Consider the following 18,800-nt stretch of genomic DNA (forward strand, 5'->3'; position numbering starts at 1 on the left):
TTAAAAGGTCTCATCCTACAAACATCACAGGAAAAGTCAAACTGAAATACTGAAAAACTGAAAAAAAAAAAAAAAAAAGATCACAGCGGAACACAGAAATGTGTTGTGTTCACCTTACAGACTTTTTAGCACAGTTACATGAAATTGTACACATCAGGGTTATCTTTTAATGTCTTCTCTCATTGTAACTCAGTCTCTTCATGCTTAAAGCCTCGGTGTGCATTCAGGCCTGAACAGACTCATTTCATTTACATCTCACCAATGCTGTTTTTGGGCCTCCTATGCTCCTGTATGGCTTTCTGCTCCCTCATCTTTATCTTGTCTCTTCCAAATCTGAAAGAGAAGAATCTGGTGAAACAAGGCTGGGTGATGATGCCTCAAAAACATCAACTTTCTATGATTTAGGAGATCTTTAAGACATAATACAGGGTTTCTACAGCTCTTAAAAAGCCTTTATTTACCTTTCCACAAATCAAGGCTTTGAAAATGTCTTTAATCAGAGCAGAAAGTCTTAAATTCATAAAGTCATGACATTAAATGTTGCATGCACCGTCAAAAATTAAACATCCTTCCTCTGTATTTTGGTCTTGTTTTCCAATAAAATTTTATAGTGTCTATTTACACTACGTGCAAATATCCTGTCTTGTTGGCAGAGGCTATTTACACTAACTCCGCCCACCAACATGTGATTGGGCTATTCAACACTATAAAAGACAATCATCCAACAACAGCTCCAGTGGCATAGATGGTAGAGCACATGCTTTTTGATGCAACCGACCCAAGTTTGAACCCCCCCACCCCCTTTTCAAATCTTATTTCACATCAGGAAGGCATTTATTTTCAATGAAAACTATGTAAATAAAAACTGAATATGAAGTATTGGGTAGGGTTAGGGTAGGTGTAGGGAGAGCTTTATTGTCCCAGTGATGTGGCATTCATTTAATAATTTGAACTGAATTTATAATTTACATTCAATGCATTAATTCTTTGTTCTGTTTTATAATGTACTACAGTACTGAGGTGCAGATAATTGCCACTAATTGCAATAAGTAATATAAATAGCAGAAAAGCCTGCTATTTTAACAGTGTAAATAGAATCTATAGCTATTTGCACTTAGTGTTAATATCATATCGCTAAAAAAATACTGCTATTTTCACTTGTGCAAATAGCCAATGGCATTAAATGTTCATTTAGTTTAATGATGTAGTAAAAAAGTAAAACACACCGAAATAAAAAAAATGAATAAAAACTAAATACATACAAAAATGTAAATATTTAATAATATACATATTACATATGTAAAAATAACAAAAACCACAAAATTAACTTTAATTAAAAAACTCAAAATATGAATTAAAGACTAATTAAAAGAATATTAACAGTATCTCAGTGACTAAACCAACACTGGTTGGAAGGTGTCTTCAAACCTGAAGTGTTCGTCACTGTGTAGACATCTGCATTTAAAGAACATATTAAAGTATTGAGATTCCTTCGATTGATTCCTTTCTTAAAAAGGTTTTAAAGTCTTAAAAAAAAATGTATTTACCTTCATTAAACCTGTAGAAACCCTGTGATACATAGATAAAGTATTTTGGATAGCAACAACTATAGTACCCATATGATTTAATAAGATTAGGTCCACAACAGTACTTCGGTTAAAATATTTCCTCAAAAATGCATTAAAAGGAAATAGAAAGTGTGCATTATCAATTAACAGATAGTTTGTAGAGTAAAGAAGAAAGAGGGAACCAGTACTTCTGATAATAGACCACTGCTGAAAATAACAAAAAAGGAGTTTTATGTTTAAAAGGAAGCTGACTTGAGAATCATGGGTCTTGCAGCTGCTCAATGACCAAAACATCAAAAGAAAACCAAATCAGGTTTCTGTCAACAAAACTACAATTTTCATGTAATATGCACTTATTGATAGACATCACTCTAAGCCACCCTCATCAAATGGGAGTAATGAGCAGCAAACCTGTATGTACGCCTCTGAGAGCGTGATCATCTGTGGAAGGATATCAATCACCTGCAGGTCCTGAAGCTCGTACCACTTCCCTGTGCCCTGTCAAACATCACAAACCACCCACATTACACAAATCATCCCAATAACAGTACTGCCACGCTCGGAATGGAATCAAGAGCTGGTGACACACTCACATGATGCAGAACATGAATCCTGTAGGACCCTTCTGTGGGTTTTCCATCGTGAACTACATTGGCCACCAGGTTGTAGGTGGTGAACTTCTCTGTGGCCTGCGCCTCTTCTGTCAGGTACTCACGCAAATCAACATTCCTATTGTGCATGAATGTTTTCACAACAAGAATATTTCAAAATACATTTACAGAAAACATCGAAATGTCTAAAAGTGTGTAAATTAATTTATCCTTAGTTACACACGTGATAGGGAAGTTGACAATAGTTGGGTTCTTCTCCACAAAGAAGTTGTTTTTTGTGAATCGCTTGATGCAGAAGATGAGGTACGGAGGAAGTTTGATGAGCTGGAACCTTTTCAGAAAGTTCTCTTTGTATGTCTTGTACTCCTGTGACAAAGTCAAAGCTAATCATTTATAAAATAATATAATGCACATTATTTTACACAAATAAAAATAAGTAAATAACATTCTACATGAAAAGACTTTAATTAGCATAACCAATATCAAGCAGTTTGCCTTTGTCTCTACAAAAAAAGTACATGTGCCAGTCGAAATGTTGAGCGGATAAAGAAAATAAATAACCTAACAAATTAAATTATACAAGCAAAAAAAAAAAAAAGAATTCATACCTTCTCATTGTTTCCGTTGAACTTGGCCAGGATGTTAAAGAGAGGAACCTGAGGAATGATGAGCTGCTCCTTCTCATCTTTGTAGAGAGGTGCGGTGGGCAGATCCAGCGTCAGGTACAGGAAGGTGGACTCCGACATCTTCTCCTGGTACTCGTCCTTAAGCAGAAGGGCTTCTTTCTCTTCTGCAGGCTGTAAGAAACAAGCACAGAAACTTGCATCATTTCTCGAAGTACTGATTTTTTTGGATGCTAGCAGAAGTGTCAAGTTGCTGTCAATCCCCAAAAATAACAGAGTGAGGCTTTCTTAACTGCTTAAATGGTTTAAGCACAAATCAGACAGTTTAATGTAAGAAACACCTACCAAATCGGGATGAGGAAGCTTCTTTGAGAAGATTCGCATGGACCCCTGAAATGCCTTGGTGACGATGGCTGTAAAAAAAAAGCCAACTGAGCTGATTTCATCCTGTACTCATGAAGATACACCTCAGAAGGTGAACTAGCACACAAACACACACCTCTTAAAAATCAAAACAAAACTCACATGTTTTCTTCTTTGTCCCACCTAAAGCACCATGCAATGCATTGAGAAACCAGGACAGAAAGTCAACAGCGTCCCCTAGAGGGCAAAAAGCACAACATCAGGTTAAAATGCGCAAGTTCCTGTCTAATAAAAATAACACAGACTGCTGTTTGATTGGCATACTACTAGACTATTCATATTACACCACTTTCTGAATTAAACCTGCAACAGCAACATCATTTGATAACAACCTAATAGCAGCTTATTTGGCCGTGTGCACAGCATTTAGTACAGTAGTATTCAGAATTTGGTGTTATACCTTGTGTAGTGATCTGAAAGGTCTTTTTACTGCATAACACCACAGCTTGCAGCATCTCATGTGGCGACACATGGGCTTTGAAGTTGCGCGGGTTCCAGAGCTTGCGCATGAGCTCCCCAAAGCGCTGCACCAACAGAAACATTATGTCACCCGGCGGCCTGCGGATTTTGCAATAGTTGTCCTCCTCGAGGAAGTAGTTCCGTAGAGGCGGCACGTTTGACAGGGCTTGAAAAAACAAAAACAAATGGTGCCATAGTACACTCAAATCAATATTTAGGCCTAAATGTAAGATTCATGTATTTGAACTGCATATCAAATTTTCAACCATTTGGATTACATTATTTTAACATAAACTGATAAACCTAATGTAATGCATCTCTCTGAGTCAGGTAAGATTTCTGTAATAGTACTATTAAACTAAATGTGTCTTAAATACATAACCAGGTTTATATATTTTTACTATCAATAAATCTGTATCTCAATTTTCAAATGTATTTGAACTAGCACAACTAGTCATATTTTAATTATGTTAATTTTTTTAACAAAACAAATGTATTTTCATATTTAACAGATCTATGGCAATTTTAAGCAACAGAATAAATGGATTTTGAAAGTGTGATTGTTTAAATAAAATCAAAATGTTTAATATTTAATATGCCATGTCTTTTTTTGTGTATTAAGTAAAAATAAAGGTACCACTTTACAACACATTACATGTACTTACTACAGGGTCATTCCGTGTCAACTCTACCAGACTTTCCCGGCACAAATAGTTTATTTTATTTATTTAAATTATATATATATATATATATATATATATATATATATATATATATATATATATATATATATATAATATATATATATATATTTATTTAAATATATATATATATATATATATATATATATATATCCTTCTCTCTTTCCTGAAGACAAACATGTATAGCAACGAAAGGCAAAATATGAAATGTCATGTCATGGATGCATATTTACTACGTAATCCACTATTTTATAGAGGGGGTCAAAACTGCAATTTTTACCTGAGATTCAGAGCCAGCTGGCAGAGGTAAAAATGTCTATTAGTAAAATCTGTTGCCTTAAGCAATTTTTTTTTTTGCATTATATGCCAGTGGTGACCAGGGCTTAGGCTAATTTGTGCTGGGGAACCGCCAAAATCCGATCCGACACCTCAATTTGGGCGAAACCCCCTCCTCACGCGCCAATGTAAGAGGTTCGTGCTGACCTACAGCGTGCATGTGATATATTTCATGAAAAATCTTCTATCATGAGCACTTGCCGCACATCTAGATTTGAAATCATGAACTTCAGCATGCAAAAGACAAGACATGTGAACAGCCCCTTAGGCTACTGTCACGAGACCAAATGCATAAATCCAATACTGATACACATGTGTTTTCTTTCTCAACTGTTTACATTCACTTAAGACAAAACCGACTGTTTACGAGGATACTCGCCAGGACTGCCATTTTTATGTCATTTTGTGTTTATTTGGCCAGTTTGGCTGTGAGCACACAGAAAACCACCTCTGGAGTGAGCGGGTATGAAATGACTTAAGATGTGCAAATGATAAATTTTTTGTGAAGATGCAACAATGACCCGATTAGGCAAGTGACAGTTCTGTCAACTGTCCCGGAATGCGAGCGAAAGTCTTGTATTGAAGCGTGGAGCAGCTCTTGTAGTGCAGACGAGATGCGCCGATGAGAAGCCACTTTAGAGAAGACGTGGTACAGCTGAATCGCTCACGCTGTTTTCAAATGACAGATTTAATCTGATAGTTTGTGTGGATTTATTTACTCATCGGGCCTAATATAGCTATTGAATAAATGTTTGCAGGAATTTTCTTTATTATAAACTTGAAAGCTACAGGAATGAGTAAAGTGATGCGCAATATCAGTGGCGTCTGCAGGTATATATATATATATTTGTTTTTTTTTTTTTGTTAATATGTTCGTTATTTAAGTGAAATATAAATGTTTAGGAATGTTTATTCTATTTCTTTTATAGGCCTATATGCTGTTTTATTCTGTTTTTCTCCATACACTTAAGATGCGCTGCAGGTTTGTGATGTGACGATGTGTCAATAGTTCTAGTGTTTGTGCTGCTATTTGCGCATGCACTAAGTTTTAATGTATCCAGCATTAATAACAGGCTCCAGCTTATATTTACACAGGGCCGGACTTCAGCGACTGTCAAGACTGGCTCGATGGTGTTTAGTGTTTAGCAGCAACAAGCACAAGTGCAGGTGCCTTCAGCGCAGGATCTACATTCAAATGCACGCAATCGGCTAAAGTTTGCCGCAAAGCCCCAGCAAAAGTAATTACCATGAATGTGTCGGGTGAAAATGGTAAGGAGATATTTTAATTATTAATTGAGAAACTAGTCAGCGGCGCAAAGATGAAGTTGCCGATCCTGACTCGCCATCTGCTCATTGGACGCGCCTTTAGAGAGAAATGCATCTTTACGGATTGCATAATAAAAGAGTTTCTGTTTTCGATTAGAATGATTTCATTTTAAAGTGGCAATTTAAAACTTTCTAAAGATATATTTGTCATGTCTGTGAGGCATATGGTCGCAGAGTTTCGGTTCATTTTTGTGAAGCGCTCCTTCTCAAGATGAAAGCGCATCCTGTTTGTTTTCTTTATTTTATAAAAAGAACAATGATTTGTTGATATTGTTGACCGTACACATAAAAGTAGACATTTTAAAGTTCCGAATGATGACGTATTACTCTTATCTTTATGAGCAAAAATGACTGCGTAGGCTATTTTAATTTGTTTCTACTGCTAAAAAAAAAAAAATTGCAAGTGACCGCTGGTGCCTCCGTGTCCTGCAGAGCGCTTCTTTTCCACTCTCTGCACAAACGCTTGGATATTTATCTAGGTTAAATGTTTAAACTAGCATTGTGATATTGAACTGTTTTATATCTACAGATTTTATTTTAGGCAAGTCGTGATGATTTGAGAAGGCTGAATTTATCAAACACATGCTATGATCATCTCACTGTCTGTCCCTGGACACTTGGTCATTTGCCTAGCTACTTAAAAAACAAACAAAAAAAAACGTTTTGCTCCAAACGTTTTTCTAAATTAACTTTCGACTAAAAAAAATCGAAATGAATTATAATCATTTTTCCATAATATACAAAACTGAACCATTTTATAGCTGAAACAGCTGTTTTGGGAAAGGGGGAAAAAGACGGGCTCAGTTCGGACTCAGGCCGATAATTCTGATAAACTCTCAGACAAGGACCGGGCTAGGCCAACACTGTTTTGTTCTCTGTTGTTTTCCTCTGTGAGCATGCACTTGATAGATGTATTTTTCAATTTTGTTAAGTTTAAAACGTATGACATTTGTTCTGCTCTCATTGATCATTTGGTCCTCAGAAAGAAAAAATCCGGATCCGTAACCCCGCTTTGTTCCGGGACCTCTCAATTTACAAATTAAGCACTGGTGGTGACCATTCCAAAATGACAAAAAGCACTTTTCAAGTTTTTGCTCCAAAGTTTGCATGCCTGTAACTCAAGAAGTATTAAAGATTTTTTAATGCCATTTTAGATTTTGGGTCTTAAACTTTCCTTTTGAAATCTTCATTTTTAAGAGCCTGCATGATTCAGTTCCAGAGATAATGGAATCTCAATATGTGAACCTGGACCACAAAAACAGTCTTAAGTCACTGGGGTATATTTTTAGCAATAGCCAAAAAAAAAAAAAATTGTATGGGTCAAAATTATCGATTTTTATTTTTTGCCAAAAGTCATTAGGATATTAAAGGGGTCATGCTGCTGCTGAAAAGAACATTACTTTGTGTATTTGGTGTAATGAAATGTTTATGCGGTTTAAGGTAAAAAAAAAAAACACATTATTTTCCACATACTGTACATTTTTTCTCCTCTATGCCCCGCCTTCTGAAACAGATTTTTACAAAGCTCATTGCTCTGAAAAGCGAGGTGTGCTCTGATTGGCCAGCTATCCAGCGCATTGTGATTGGCCGAATGCCTCAAGCGTGTGACGGAAATGTTACGCCCCTTAACATATTGTGATGCCTTGTCCAGCCGGAGCGACGAAACATAAACATAAAACCCATTATAAACGTGATATAAACATGATTTCTAGTCGTGTCTTCATTTGGTAGGCAAATACGAAGTAGTTTCGCTTTCTCAATGAAACAGCATCACACACCACAGCCTTGAGTGAACAGAGGCCAGAGGCCTAGAGTGAGCCACGGTCTAGAGTGAGCCGCGGCCGGCTTGAATGAGCAGAGCATGACGAAGTGGATATCGTCCTCTTTTGGAAGGCCAAATAAAGTAGTTTCGATTTCACAGTAAAACACAGCATCTATACGACATGGCGGCAGCGGCAACAACAATACTACAACGAGAATAAAAGGTATGACTTCTTTCTTTGCCTGAACATCTGGGCGGCGTTACGCAAATCTTCCCACATACTGACGTAGGTATGTGGGGGCGTGTTAGAACGAGCCGTTTTGGGGGGCGTGGACGAGTGTTAACTTTTATAAAGAATATCTCTTTGGATTTGAGACTTTAGTTTTTGCAACTTCACAGATCTTCTTTATTCACCAAGAGCTTGTAAAATTTGAAATCTCATCATATGACCCCTTTAAGTAAAGATCATGTTACATGAAGATATTTTGTAAATTTCCTACCGTAACTTTATCAAAACCTAATTTTTGATTAGTAATATGCATTGCCAAGAACTTCATTTGGACAACTTTAAAGGTGATTTTCTCAGTATTTCAATTTTTTGCACCCTCAGATTTCAGATTTTTAAATAGTTGTATCTCAGCCAAATATTGTCCTATCCTAACAAACCATACATCAATGGAAAGATTACTTATTCAGATTTCAGATGATGTATAAACCTCAATTTCGAAAAATTTACCCTTAGTGGTCCAGGGTCACATATGGCTTACAATGTATACAATGTTAAATTGTATACATTTTCAATGGTCAAAAACCAAATATGGTTCACTTTGCATTCAGATGAAACCTTTTTCTTTTTTAAGATAATAATGTTGTAATAATGTTTAATAAAATAGAAACTAGAAATTATTATTTTCTTATTTCACCTTTCTTGTTATCTTATTTCCCTCTTTCAAAACAATTGCATAGCTCGTACATGTCTTGGTGAAGTTTCTGAAATTTGGTTGATTTTACACGGAATGACCCTACAGTATTAACAATAAACTGCACATTTTTACATGCAACTAACCCTAAACCAAACCCTCATCCTAACCATACAGCAAGTACATGCAGTTAATTAATATTACTCAGTACTTAAAGTGACCCTATTATGAATTTTTGAAAACTACCTTTCATGCAGTGTAACCAGGTTTGGGACTCTGGGAGGGTTACTTTTAAAATGTATTCCGTTAAAGTTACAAATTACTTCATTAAAAATGTATTCAGTAACGTAATCCAAGTACCATAATATGAAAGTAATGTAATCTGATTACTTTTGGATTTCTTTTAGTTACATATGTAAATAAAGTAAAAAAAGCACTATCGAAGTACTTTTATTTAACTTTGACTTAAATTGAATTATGAATTATTGAATTATGATGAATCAGTGCTAAATATGGCTTTATTATGTCAAAATACTTATTTAATTTTAAATAAAACAAATGTAATCCTGATAGTATTCCCACTTTTTACTAAATGTAACTGTAATCTGAATAATTTGTTTTGTGATGTAACTGTAACGATTACAGTTACTAGATTTTTGTATATGGATTACATAACGCCGTTACATGTATACCGTTACTCCCCAACCCTGTGTATAACAGCTCTAAGTGAATGAAAATATCCTGCAAAGTTTTAAATCTTAAAGTGCACCATGTATAAAGTTATTGTCTCTCAAAAGAAAGAGTCAACTCTGCATCATTTAAACAAGTCGTGAAGTCAATGAACGTTGAAAATGTATCAATCCCAAGCTGTTTCATGTTGACATTCGCCAATGAACGTTGCTTTCACACCAAGCCCAAAATGATTGATCGCCTTCTGCTAATTCACACCTGCACTTTAGGTGGTGCCAACCAACAATGAATTTTTCCTCAAGATATGCATCTCATACATGGATTTAATATCATCCGCTGCTCAATATACAGCATTAAAATAAGATATAAAGTTTGGTTCTATGTCAGAAACACAAACTATCTATAATGCTTAGAAGAAAACATCTTAAAATACAAACACAAGTAGCATCAAGCCACATTTGAAAATTTATGTACATTAATTATTATTCATGTTTTTGCATAAAACCCACTTTAAACCATCAAGTGCTTGTAATAACTTCCGATTGTGATCTTTAGTTGATTTTGAGACAAGCTATCTTTGTATGTTTAACGCAACACTGCTCATTATCATAAACATCCTTTATTGTTACAAAAATACCGTGAGCTGCATATGTCTTTTTGCTTTCATATTTCATGTGTAGAAATATATCACTCAATTTTTTGTTTTTAATACTGAAGATCTAAAGAGTTAACGAACTCTGACTCCAGGTCACATAATTCAGTGCAGAAATAATATAAATTATATTAAGAACATGTGAGAATAAATCTGTTCTCAGATACCAAAGATAACAAGAACTCGGCATCCACTCTCTTCTCTCTCGGAATCGCTTGGAATACTCTTCTTCGGTGTTTGTTTACACTGGTTTTTGAAACAGCACCACAACTCTTTGCCTTTTTGAGCAACAGCAGCTGCTCCCGGCACGTGATCTCCGCTTAAATCTGACTGGATTTATTTATTTTTTTTTTTTTTTTTTTTTAAATTTTTAAATGAACAAACACGACAGAAAAAAATCTTCGTTTTTTTTTCGTCTGGGTTGAATAGCCCCATAGGGATCTACTGTTTTGTTTCAAACGCATCATCGCGCCAAATTTCTACGTTCAGTGTGAAAAGCCCTTTAAGCTATGAGAGAAGAAAACATTTCAACATAAAAAATAAAATAAATACCTGGTTGCTAATCTTACCTGCAAAACCACATTAGCATAGTCATTGGCCTTGATATTATTGAGACCCACAATTCCTGGCAGATAGGTAGTGCCATCATAGGCTCTGTACAGCTTTCCATGCTTATCCAAACCAGCGATGTGTTGTTTGGTGAATGTGGGTCACAAAAAATCAGAGATATTAGTCTTGTACCATCATTGTACTATGGCACAAGACTTGCACAAACAAAATAAAAAAGCAAATGATTTTCCCAAATAAAAAGTAAAACAAAACATTAATAATAAAAATATAATGACACAAAATAGTAATAATAAACTGATTGAAGGAACTCCGTGTCTCAGAAGTTGACTGTACTCACCGTAATGTCCTCTAATGAGGAGTCAATAATCTTATAATTATCTGGCAGGCAGTAAAACTTTAGCGTGTGGAGATTCAGGAAAACATGGTGTGTGAACTGAACACTGTGGATGTACGCGTGAGACTTCTGACCTCGACCTGACAGAAATAAAATACAACACGGAGTAATGTGCTTCAAATTTACATCGATTACATAGTCAAACTGAGGTGCATAAACTCAGATAATATCAAATATATTTGGGTTTTCAATATCAAATTATACAAACTACACTATAACTCGCTTTTCAAAATGACAATGAAACACACCTTCTTACACTAACTTAAGAAGACTACAAAACTAAGGTTAAAAAACATAAATAAAAACAAGGTCACCTGTCACACTTACCTTGGAAATATTTCCCACAGATCAGACAGGCATACACATTAATGTGTGAGAGAGAGATTGAACAAAGCTTCTCAAAGTCAAAATCCAGAACACTCCTAAGAAAAGACAAGAACTGGGTGAGTGTTACAGCAGAGAAGCAATAGTGATTAACAATAATAAACACATTCTTAGTCATAAAATTACCTGTTGATCGTGTCCAGATAAGGACAATGACGGCTTCTTTTGTCTTCAATACCATGAGAACGTCCAATTTTCACACGCACCTCTGAAATTAAGTGAAGACCACATATGAAAACCATGTTGAACCCTGTTTTCAGTTCCAAGCCAATTATAAAAAACATGAAGATCTCTGTTCCATTCAGTAAGTATTTCTCAGCTCTGAAAATGAATATCAACACATTAGAGTGATAATAGGTCCCCCTTTTCCAGGCATAGTCCCAATTTTTTAGTGTTTCTACCCAGAAAAGAGCCCCATTTTAAAGAAGCTTCAAAAAAGCCAGCAAATAAACTACAAAAAAATCCTGACTAACATAGCCTCAAAAAGCAAAAAAATAAAACATTTAAAAATTTGAGGGGGATAATTTACTTTATACAGTATATACAGCTGGTGAAAATGAAAATATTCTACACACTCTTTATATATATATATATATATATATATATATATATATATATATATATATATAACAAAATGTTTACCAATTAAAATTTATTTTGGACAGTCACTTCTCTGGTAATACAAATAAGTTACATAACACAAAGCACCTTTCCATCACAGGTGAAAGCATATACTTACGATCTCCCAAACATAAATAGCTTGTTTGGTACTTTTTCTCATTTCTAAGTCGCCTTAGATAAAAGCATCTGCTAAATAAGTTACATAACAGTAAATGTAAACTAACGTTAACGTTACGTTGAAAACATGTGCCTCCAGCGTTCTTTAAACGGTTTTCTCTAAACTGCTGCTAAACTATCAAACACATAAACGCTCCGAACATACCTTCCTCTTCGTCTTCATCAACATCCCTCTCCCGTTTCACGCCTGCGATCATTTTACGTTTAATATCAAGATGGTCTCTAGTAAAATTACTGCTGAATGAATACTTTTCAAACGCATTCGTTCTGCGAGCGTTACAAAACTCCCGCCCTCACTTCCGCTCTATAAATCGGTGGCCAAGAACACAATAACCCGGGATCAAAGTAAAATAAACCACTAGCTTTGTCGTGTAGTGTACTTACTGGAGTACCAGCTACCTATTAAAGGATGTATTTCACTTTATAACGTCGAAATACGCACTTTGGGTTGTAGGAAAGAACAATATACAAGCGCAATCGTTTGTGGAAAAAACAAACAACCCCGACAACTAAGAGTGCGTTTTTATTGGCCAACATGTTTTGTTTTCGGCCCCAGCGTTTGTGGAGATGTTGTAAAGGGAATGATTTTCATGGTACTAAAAATGGATTTATTTTGAGAACCATTTAATCTACAGAGCAGAGCCATGGATGTCCTGCGTGATGCAGAGGGGGAGAGTGTCAAATACAAGCCCGGCGGGCGCTTGGACATGAGCCACGGCTTCCTGAAGCACATCAGGAGGAACCAGATCGCCAGGTCTCCGTCTCCGCTCACTCTCACGCGCTTACAGTAACTCAGCGGCTTGTTATTGTGTTTTCTCAGTGCGATGTTTTGGATCCCCTTCTGCGAAACCTATTAATATGTAGTTCGAAAGCGTAACCCTGTAATGCCTGATATTAAATATTGGCCAGATAAATGATTCATCACCTTTTACAAAACAGAAGAAAATCGGAATCGGAATCGGTCTTTTTTGTTGAATATCGTATTTAATACATCAAGATTTTATGGCTCATATAGTAAAATATAGTGAGAATATTTAAGGGAAAAACACCTCACTTTTATTCAGAGGCAAAAATATGCGATTTGGTGCAGATGCTGACATTTATATGATCAAAATATAAGTTGAGATTCTGATGGCTTGTAATATAAATCAGTAAGATCCTAACAGACTACTTGCATGAAATGCATATGAATATCAGATGTCACTCTATATATTTCAATAATGTGTCTTAATAATACTATATTTTAATGATTGGTAAACTTAAGTTGCTTCAGTCCAGTAATGCTTATCCTGAAATATTACTAACAATATAAAAGTTTTTCTTTCGTTTACTTTGTAAAAATCAGTAAAGATTTCACACGTGGACCACAAGCTAAAGGAGCACATTATTTACAAAAGAATTGAAAAAAAGGATGAACTATCTAGTGCTGTCAAACAATTAATCGTGATTAATCGCATCCAAAATAAAAGTTTTTGTTTACATAATTTATATGTGTGTACTGTGTAAATTTGTAATGTGTATTTATAAATACATACACGTGCATGTATATATTAAAAAGTATATGTTAAATATATTTATTTATAATATAAATTATATGAATATACATGTAAATATTTTCAAAATATAATCTGTATGTGTATGTATATATAATAAATATACACAGCACACACACATATATTATGTAAACAAACTTTTATTTTGGACATGATCAATCACGATTAATCGCTTGACAGCACTAAAACTATCAATTACATTACTATTTAATCTTTCTACAGGGATGATTATGACAGAGAGGTCAAACAGGCTAAGGAGAAACAGAAGCACAGACCCACCAACACTCCTCGGCGTCCACGAAGACCTGACCGTCAGGTGTACCACCCACGCCACCAGAGTAAGTTACATAGGTAGAAGAGTTTCATTTATTATTTCAGTTAGCGGTTTTCAACTGGTTTTGCGTTAAGATCCAGTGAGGATCAACACAGTGCCAAAACACAGATTTTTGACAATTTTGGAAATCCAAAGTAGCAGAATTGTAATTTACTTTCCCAAGACATCGTACAAACACTGGCTGAAGTGTTTTATTAGTATTAGCCATTAACCAAGTCTGTATGTGCCAGAATGCTGCCAAATTATGTTTATTTTCACTTTACTTTCCATTTAATGTGAGAACAGACCTGCAAACCCCCTGTATGAGAATCATCTTATAATAAATATTTTAATTAATTATAAGAAATTAACTAATGCATCTGGATAGTAACTAGCTAAATAGGGATTTATAATGGTTGTAATTGTAAATATTATGTGCCAAGTTGGCAAAGGGTTAAATAATAAAAATGAACAATAGGCTTGACTTGTAGAGATATGTTGGAGTTTGGTGTTTGCCACTTTGCTCATTAGTGGTCGACCGATATAGTTTTTTTGACAGCCGATGCCGATATCTTAGAAAGCAGGGGGGCCGATAGCCAATATAAAGCCGATATAATTAAAAATATATATATTATTAATATTTAAGAAATTTGAAATCATTTGACAGTGGATTAAAAAATAAATGTGTAAAATAAACATACTTATAATTTAGATGACAAAGTATTTTTCACAAATAAATAAATATTTAATAAAAATATAATTAAAAAGGAAGTAAACACTGTAACCAACAGGGCACTCAGTATTCTGGGAAGTCTGTGTGCATTGGGAATAATTTTTCAAATAAAGCAAGGGTAACACTCATTTTACATACAGCACACAGTGAAAATGACACGAATATGATACTGGGTAAATGCATAAAGCGCAGCACAATTTGAAATCACGAGTTTAAAGTTTTAAGCATTCAATTAACACGGAATGACCGTCACACAGAGAACACGTGATCATGCAGGTCACATGCACACTTCACAAGATCTCACAGGTGGATTTGACTAAGTTTGCAAGGTTTGAAATTAAATGTTCATTAGTCATTCAAAGATTTGTTTGATTCAAACACTCTCTGCACCGTCAAAATAAAAGTCCCGTCTCTAAAACATCGGCCAAACTGAAAAACTGAACGTCCAATGGCGAAATTTGAAAAATGCCAGATATCGGACGATATATCGGGCTTGGCGATATATCGGTCAACCACTAGTGCTCATGTTTGGATTATTGGTTTTGTTTCAGATGGATCTGAACCCGGTGTGAATGCAGAGGACTGGAATGAGAGCAGCTCTGGCACAGAGCAGGAAAACACTGGCACAGAGCTATTCTGGCTTGATTATCAAGCTGACAACGGCCAAATAACATCATTCATTGTTCACAAGGTTTGTATTGGGGCATATTAAGATTCTTATGGAAAATATTGCAATCTTAAATTTGTATCTCATAATTTGGAATTTTCTATTCAGAATTGTGAGTTAATATCTTGCAATTCTGACTTTTTTTCTCAGTATTTCTCACTGTTTTCTCCAAATTACGAGTTTATATCTCTAAATTCTAACTTTGGATCTCTAAATTCTATATTTATGTCTCAATTCTGATATTTCTTATCAGAATTACAAGGGGAAAAAAGTCAAAATTGGTAATTCATAAATTGCAATTACCTTTATTTTTTATCCCTTGGTGGAAACAGGCTTCCATAAATTCTAATGCATAACAGACTACAAAAATTTTTCAAGCTACATGAGTTCCTATATAAGTTTCCTTCGAACTGGGATGTTTATCTGACTAAACAGATTATCGGAAAAAGACATGTATCATTGCAAAATGAAATTTATATTGTCATCTATCTCAAATCTTCTAAATGCAACTATAAGACATGAAGATATTATGAACATTTATTATGAACTTTATTTTGTATAAAGCTGCTTTGAAACAATGTGTGTTGTGAAAAGCATTATACAATAAGTTATGCTTGACTTTTTTTATATAAAGCAAAAACCAATGATTAAATATTTTTCAACCAGGAGGACAAGCCAGAAGTTATTGTGGAACGCGTGGCAGAAAAGAACGTTCTGGACTCAGCCATGAGGGCGGCGCTGTTGGCACGTGTGGGACAAGAAATGGACAAACGCTGTGACAAATGCTGAGAGGAAGAGAGAGATATTTTTAAATAAAAGAGGAGATAAAGTAAATTACAGAGCAAGGCACTGAGACACCGCTGAGCCAGAAATGAAACTGAACTGCATTTCTGTATGATGGTACCAAGCATGCAGCATTCACAGATGTCTTCAAGATGTCATGTATCCTAATATGTGAAGGTGCAGCTCTTGTAAGAGAGTGGACTTGAACCTCAAGAGAAATGACACTGTTAAGCATGAAATCAATCGTTTAATCTAAAATAGGATTTTTTTCGGTAATATACAGAAAACAGGACATTAATTTTTCTTTTAACTGGAAATTGAAATCCTTGTCACTCCTCACTTCACAATTTAGAAAGATGTTGTGCAGCTTGGCCATGGCACTTTTTACATCTGAGGTGACTTGCTGGCACTCGTGTTTTAATGCGATTTTTATAACTGCAAGATGCACATTGATCAACTAAGTCCCATGGGTCTGTCTCTTATAGGCTTCCAGATAAGAGTGCTTTTATATAAGGTTTAGGCTAAATCTCCACAGTAATCAGGTCAAAAATGAAACCAAACATCGAATGCTTGCAGTCTGTTTAGTCTAAGAGAAGGTTTGAAGGCGTCAGCTTATTGCTGTGATGTAGATGCTAGTGGAAACAGCTGAGGAAGTTCAAGCTAAGTTTAAAGAATACTAATAAGGTCCTCATTGCTCTGATATGTATATCCATGCATTTGGATATCTGCCTTTTCCCTTTATGTTCATAAATTATTGATATACTGATATAAATATCATCTTTTCCTCTGTTGGTGCTCATGATGTTGTTGAAACAAAAAATGACCGATATGTGTCTTTTTTTTTCTCTGTCTCTTTTTTCAGCTCTTCATTGTACAGGTAGATTTTTATTTTTGTAATTGTATTCCAACTGTGGACTGTTGTGTTATTGTAGAGATTACAGCATGAATTCACAATGCAGGATGAATTGTTCATTCTGTCATACAGACAGATGATGGCAGTGTGCACTATGTTTACATTGTGCAAAAATATATTTTCCTTTAACAGCTTCTAATTTTCATTCATTGAACTTGTATTCTTGGTGCTTTTATATTAGGGACACCAAAATATGGCTCTTAAAAATAAAATTGAAGGCAACAGTTATTAGTGATTTTATATATAATGTAAATATTTATATATAGGTACATCTCAAAAAATTAGAATATCATGGAAAAGTTCTTGCTTTTTTGTAATTTAATTCAAAAAGCCAACTTTCTAATATTCCAATATTCTAGATTCATTGCACACAAACTGAAATATTATATTAGTTTTTGTTTTAATTCTGATGGTTACGACTTACAGCTTAGGAAAATTAAAAATTCAGTATCTCAAAAAATTAGAATATTCCATTTTGAGCATGATTAGTTTGATTAATTTTGAGTATAAATACTGGATACCTCCTGGGCTAGTTTAAAACATGCAACCACAATTATGGGGAAGACTACTGACTTGACAGTTGTCCAGAAGATGATCATCGACACCCTCCACAAGGACGGTAAGTAACAGAAGGTCATTGCTGAAAGAGCTGGCTGTTCACAGAGTGCTGTATCAAAATATATTCACAGAAGTTGACTGGCAGGAAAAAGTGTGGTAGGAAAAGGTGCACAAGCAACAGGGATGACCACAGCCTTTGGAAGATTGTCAGGAAATGCCGATTCAGGAACTTGGGAGAGCTTCACAAGGAGTGGACTGAAGCCAGAGTCAGCACATCAAGAGTCACCACGCTCAGACGTCTTCAGGAAATGGGCTACAGCTGTCACATCCCTAGAACCAAGACACTCCTGAACCAGAAAAAAAAACGTAAAAAGCATCTCACCTGGGGTAAGGAGAAAAGAACTGGACTGTTGCTCAGTGGTCCACAGTCCTCTTTTCAGATGAAAGTAAATTTTGCATTTCATTTGGAAATCAAGGTCTGGAGTCTGGAGGAAGACTGGAGAGGCACAGAATCCAAGCTGCTTGAAGTCCAGTGTGAAGCTTCCGAAGTGATGATTTGGGGTGCCGTGACATCTGCTGGTGTTGGTCCATTGTGTTTTATCAAGTCCAAAGTCAATGGAGCAATCTACCAGGAGATTTTGGAGCACTTTATGCTTCCATCTACTGACAAGCTTTATGGAGATGCTGATTTCATTTTGCAGCAGGACTTTAGCACCTATACCTACAGTGCCAATGATATTACTGAGCTTGATTGGCAAGCCAACTCACCTGACCTGAACCTCACACAGAGAGAATCTATGGGGTATTGTGAAGAGGAAGATAAGTAACATCTGATAAACAATACAGAGGAGCTGAACTCCGCTATCAAAGCAATCTGGGCTTCAATAACACCTCAGCAGTGCCACAGGCTGATCACCTTCATGCCACGCCGACCTGAAGCAGTAATTCGTGCAAAAGGAGCCCCAACCAAGTATTGAGTGCATAATTAAACCTACTTTGGAGACCTTGAACATTTCTGTTTTGTAATCTTATTGATCTTTGAGAAAGTATTCACATTCACATA

General features: G+C 35.4%; 2 protein-coding genes across 2 annotated transcripts; one reads left to right on the top strand and one right to left on the bottom strand.

Annotated features, from left to right (window-relative positions):
* Positions 1-11: 11 nt before the first annotated feature.
* Positions 12-12,524, bottom strand: LOC109111035 (U4/U6.U5 tri-snRNP-associated protein 2). Its single transcript, XM_042725139.1, is given in 13 exon segments — positions 12-333; positions 1,980-2,066; positions 2,162-2,297; positions 2,403-2,545; positions 2,788-2,976; positions 3,148-3,215; positions 3,328-3,402; positions 3,626-3,851; positions 10,641-10,805; positions 10,979-11,115; positions 11,363-11,457; positions 11,546-11,627; positions 12,363-12,524. Coding segments are annotated over 13 exon segments (1,509 nt in total). The 5' UTR covers positions 12,415-12,524; the 3' UTR covers positions 12-279.
* Positions 12,525-12,577: 53 nt separating this feature from the next.
* Positions 12,578-17,318, top strand: LOC109111028 (UPF0561 protein C2orf68 homolog). The gene is made up of 4 exons (XM_019123994.2): positions 12,578-12,971; positions 13,993-14,108; positions 15,368-15,507; positions 16,150-17,318. The coding sequence occupies exons 1-4, from the start codon at positions 12,862-12,864 to the stop codon at positions 16,270-16,272; spliced, it is 489 nt and encodes a 162-aa protein (XP_018979539.1). The 5' UTR covers positions 12,578-12,861; the 3' UTR covers positions 16,273-17,318.
* Positions 17,319-18,800: the final 1,482 nt, after the last annotated feature.

Source organism: Cyprinus carpio, chromosome B5, assembly GCF_018340385.1.
Source record: "Cyprinus carpio isolate SPL01 chromosome B5, ASM1834038v1, whole genome shotgun sequence".
In the NCBI taxonomy this organism is placed as follows: domain Eukaryota; kingdom Metazoa; phylum Chordata; class Actinopteri; order Cypriniformes; family Cyprinidae; genus Cyprinus; species Cyprinus carpio.

What these genes read in the sequence shown, in the direction of transcription:
- LOC109111028 (XM_019123994.2), top strand. Translation starts at nt 12,862, where the DNA reads ATGGATGTCCTGCGTGATGCAGAGGGGGAGAGTGTCAAATACAAGCCC. An exon ending in AGGAGGAACCAGATCGCCAG is followed by an intron (nt 12,972 to 13,992) that starts GTCTCCGTCTCC and finishes ATCTTTCTACAG; the next exon opens with GGATGATTATGACAGAGAGG. An exon ending in GTACCACCCACGCCACCAGA is followed by an intron (nt 14,109 to 15,367) that starts GTAAGTTACATA and finishes GTTTTGTTTCAG; the next exon opens with ATGGATCTGAACCCGGTGTG.